Source organism: Dendrobates tinctorius, unplaced genomic scaffold, assembly GCF_039654945.1.
Source record: "Dendrobates tinctorius isolate UK_male_01 unplaced genomic scaffold, ASM3965494v1 ptg000151l, whole genome shotgun sequence".
NCBI classification, from domain to species: domain Eukaryota; kingdom Metazoa; phylum Chordata; class Amphibia; order Anura; family Dendrobatidae; genus Dendrobates; species Dendrobates tinctorius.
Window position 1 is genome coordinate 14,355,359 of NW_027361818.1, and position 4,092 is coordinate 14,359,450.

General features: G+C 38.5%; 1 protein-coding gene across 1 annotated transcript; it reads left to right on the forward strand.

Moving 5' to 3' along the window:
• The first annotated feature begins 2,024 nt into the window (after positions 1–2,024).
• On the forward strand, positions 2,025–2,948 carry LOC141049928 (olfactory receptor 1f45-like). Its single transcript, XM_073546770.1, has one exon. It carries the CDS (start codon positions 2,025–2,027, stop codon positions 2,946–2,948), a length of 924 nt encoding a protein of 307 aa, XP_073402871.1.
• The last annotated feature ends 1,144 nt before the right edge of the window (positions 2,949–4,092 follow it).

Genomic DNA, 4,092 nt, shown 5'->3' on the forward strand with positions numbered 1-4,092 from the left:
GGGCTCTCCAAAGGCAATATGACACCCGCAGACCATTCCATCAAAGTCTGCATTCCAAAACGTCACTACTTCCCTTCCAAGCCCCGACGTGTGCCCATACAGTAGTTTTCTCCCACATATGGGGTATCAGCATACTCAGGACAAATTGGACAACAACTTTTGGGGTCCAATTTCTCCTGGTACCCTTGGGAAAATAAAAAAATGGTGACTAAAAGATCATGTTTGTGGAAAAAATACGAATTATTTATTTTCACGCCCGGGCATTATAAACTTCTGTGAAGCACTGGGGGGGTCAAAGTGCTCACCACACATCTAGATAATTTCCTTAGGGGGTCTAGTTTCCAAAATGGTGTCATTTGTGGGGGGTTTCCACTGTTTTGGTACATCAGGAGTTTTCCAAACGCGACATGGTGTCCGATCTCAATTCCAGCCAAAAATGTCGAATGGCACTGCTTCCCTTCCGAGCTCTGCCATGCGCCCAAATAGTGGTTTACCCCCACATGTGGGGTATCAGCGTACTCAGGACAAATTGCACAATAACTTTTAGGGTCCTGTTACCCTTGGAAAAATAAGAATTGAGGGTGAAAAGATCATTTTTGTGGAAAAAAATATGATTTTTTAATTGTATGGCTTTATGTTATAAACTTCTGTGAAGCCCATGGGGGTTCAAAGTTCTCACCACACATCTAGATAAGTTCCGTGGGGGGTCTAGTTTCCAAAATGGGGTCACTTGTAGGGGGTTTCCACTGTTTAGGTACATCAGGGACTCTCCAAACGTGAATGGCGTCCGATCTGAATTCCAGCCAATTTTGCATTGAAAAAGTCAAACGGCGCTCCTTCCATTCTGAGCTCTGCCATGCGCCGAAACAGTCGTTCCCCCCCACAAATCAGGTATCAGCGTACTCAGGACAAATTGCACAATAACTTTTGCAGTCCAATTTCTCCTGTTACCCTTGGTAAAATAAAAAAAATTGAACCTGAAGTATTTTTTTTGTGAAAAAAAGTTAGATGTTCATTTCTTTTTAAATATTCAAAAAAATTCCTGTGACGCACCTAATGGGTTAATAAACTTCTTGAATGTGGTTTTGAGCACCTTAAGGGGTTCAGTTTTTAGAATGGTGTCACTTTTGGGTATTTTCTATCATATAGACCCCTCAAAGTGGCTTCAAATGTGATGTGGTCCTAAAAATAAAATGGTGTTGTAAAAATGAAAAATCGCTGGTCAACTTTTAACCCTTATAACTTCCTAACAAAAAAAAATTTTGGTTCCAAAATTGTGCTGATGTAAAGTAAACATGTGGGAAATGTTACTTATCAAGTTTTTTGTGTGCTGTATCTCTGTGATTTAAGGGCATAAAAATTCAAAGTTGGAAAATTGCAAAATTTTCAAAATTTTTGCCAAATTTCCATTTTTTTCACAAATAAACGCAAGTTATTTGAATGAAATTTTACCACTAACATGAAGTACAATATGTCACGAGAAAACAATGTCAGAATCACTGGGATCAATGGAAGCGTTCCAGAGTTATGACCTCATAAAGGTACAGTGGTCAGAATTGTAAAAATTGGCCCGGTCATGAACGTGCAAACCACCCTTGGGGGTGAAGGGGTTAAGTGTCCGATAACCTCATCTATTATATAAGAAATATAAAATTTGATGATTTATTAATTTCTCTTACTTTAGATGAAATGGGAGGAATATTTCATGATACCTAAATTACTGTATACATGGCAACAATTCACTCATGAGATTAGTCACAGTATCACCCAAGTGTCACACGGTCACAGCCACTTGGTAACTGACTTTCAAAAACTCGAGTTGCGGAACGCCGTAGTCTTATGGCCCAATACTCCGAGGGTCATCTCCACGTGGGGCTTATCAGCATCGATAATCTGTGTATGAGGCATTTTTTCTACATATAGATTATTGTGATCTTTTAATGCTTTTATCATTTACATAATTCACTTTCTTACAAGAAAGAGGCTTCAATCAGTTTCTTTCGTTTCCAGTGTATTCTCAGAAAATGTGCGACGTCAACCAGACTGAAGTCACAGAGTTCCTGCTCCTTGGATTTAAAGGTCTATATAAATACAAATTTCTGCTCTTCATCCTTTTCCTCTTCTGTTACCTGATGATACTGGCTGGAAACCTCCTTATTATAGTGTTGGTGTCCACCAATCACAACCTCAATACCCCAATGTTCTACTTTCTCAAGCATCTAGCTGTAGCCGATATCCTTTCCACTACGACCATTGTGCCCATGATGTTAAATATAATTCTATATGACATGATGGAGGTGCCAGTGTGGAGCTGCATCTTCCATCTCCATATTGTATTTATATTTGGTTTTAACCCAATTATTCTGATCACTATAATGTCTTATGATCGGTACTTGGCCATTTGCCACCCGATGCGCTACAATTCTATAATGCAACCTCATATTTGCTTCAAGATGGTTCTTGGCTCCTGGTTTGTTAATTTTGTCCTTTCCTTTGAGATGATTTTAGTTTGGCAGCTGGAGTTTTGTGGTAGGAACACAATAGACCACTTCTTCTGTGACTTTGAGTTACTTCTTGAATTGACTACCTCCGACACTCACCTCTTGACTTTGGTTGACTTTGTAATAGACATCATTGGAGGTGTCATCCCTTTTGTTTTAATTCTTATCAGCTACTTCAGTATTTTCCTCGTCATAATGACCCTTTCATCCACCAGTGGCTTGTCAAAAGCCTTCTCCACATGTGGCTCCCATCTCACCACTGTATGCATCTACTATGGAACGCTCATCATGGTTTACATGTTACCATCCAATGACAGATCATCGAGCACGAACAAGTTCTTATCTCTGCTGTACATTGTGGTGTCTCCAATGATGAATCCCATCATTTACAGTCTGAGGAATCAGGAGATCAGGAGAACTCTTCATCAAATGTTTAGACAATGTTAAGAATATACTTAAATGCAGCAGACATATTTATGAGACTATCTCAGCTGATTACTGTATTTCAAGATGGGGAAAGGGAGGAACTATAGATTTGTCTTCTGGATTTTCTTGACAGAATATTCACAATAAATCATGGATGAGATGATACAATGACAACATTTTTTCAGTTCCTGTCATATTTTCTTTTTTTTTTACATAATTCCTCTATATAGTTTTTTTAAAGAAGCACTCCTCCTCCCATCAAAGTTTTTATTCACTTATAATATTGAAATCTTCCTATTATATGGCACTGAGTACTTACAATTGCTCATTTAGCCCTTCCACCCAATTTATTATTTTATTTTCCTTTCAGATCTATGACAGAACGTGATTAAAATATTTCAAGCTGAATACTTCTAAGTTCTATATAGAAACAGGTGGTCAATTTTCCCATTATGAATCATAAGTCACTTCAAAAGTCCCTGACAGGAGGAGAGAGCATCTGGGTTAGTAGATAAAGGGCGGAAGGATTTTTGCATAGATCACATAAAAGGAGAAGAATTAGCTGGGTAGAAAGGAAAAATGAACAATTGTACACATACAGTGCTGTATAATATGATATTTACAATATATTAGGAGAATAAAAACTTTGATGGGAAGAGGAGGGCTTCTTTAACCTTGTTCATTGCTACATAAGTGAATGTTATTTATTAACACTATAGATTGTTACATACTTCAAGATATCATAGAATGGAATGTTAGAGTTGGAGGAGACCTCCAGGGTCATTGTGACCAACCCCCTGCTTAATGCAGGAGCCACTAAACCATCTCTGTCCACCCTTTGTTTGAAGACTTCCATTTCAGGAGAACTCACCACCTCTTATGGCAGCCTGTTCCACTGATTGATCACCCTCACTGTCAAAAAGGTTTTCTTTTCTAATGTCTAAACTGTATCTTCTCCCTCTCAGTTTCATCCCATTGCTTCTCAAGTTTCCATGTGCAAAAGAGAATAATGATGATCCCTCTACACTGTGACATCTTTTCAGATATTTGTAGACAGCTGTTAAGTCTCTTCTTAGTCTTCTTTTTTGCAAGCTAAGCATGCCAGATCCTTTAACCGTTTCTTGTAGGACATACTTTGCAGACTGCTCACCATCCTGGTAGCTCT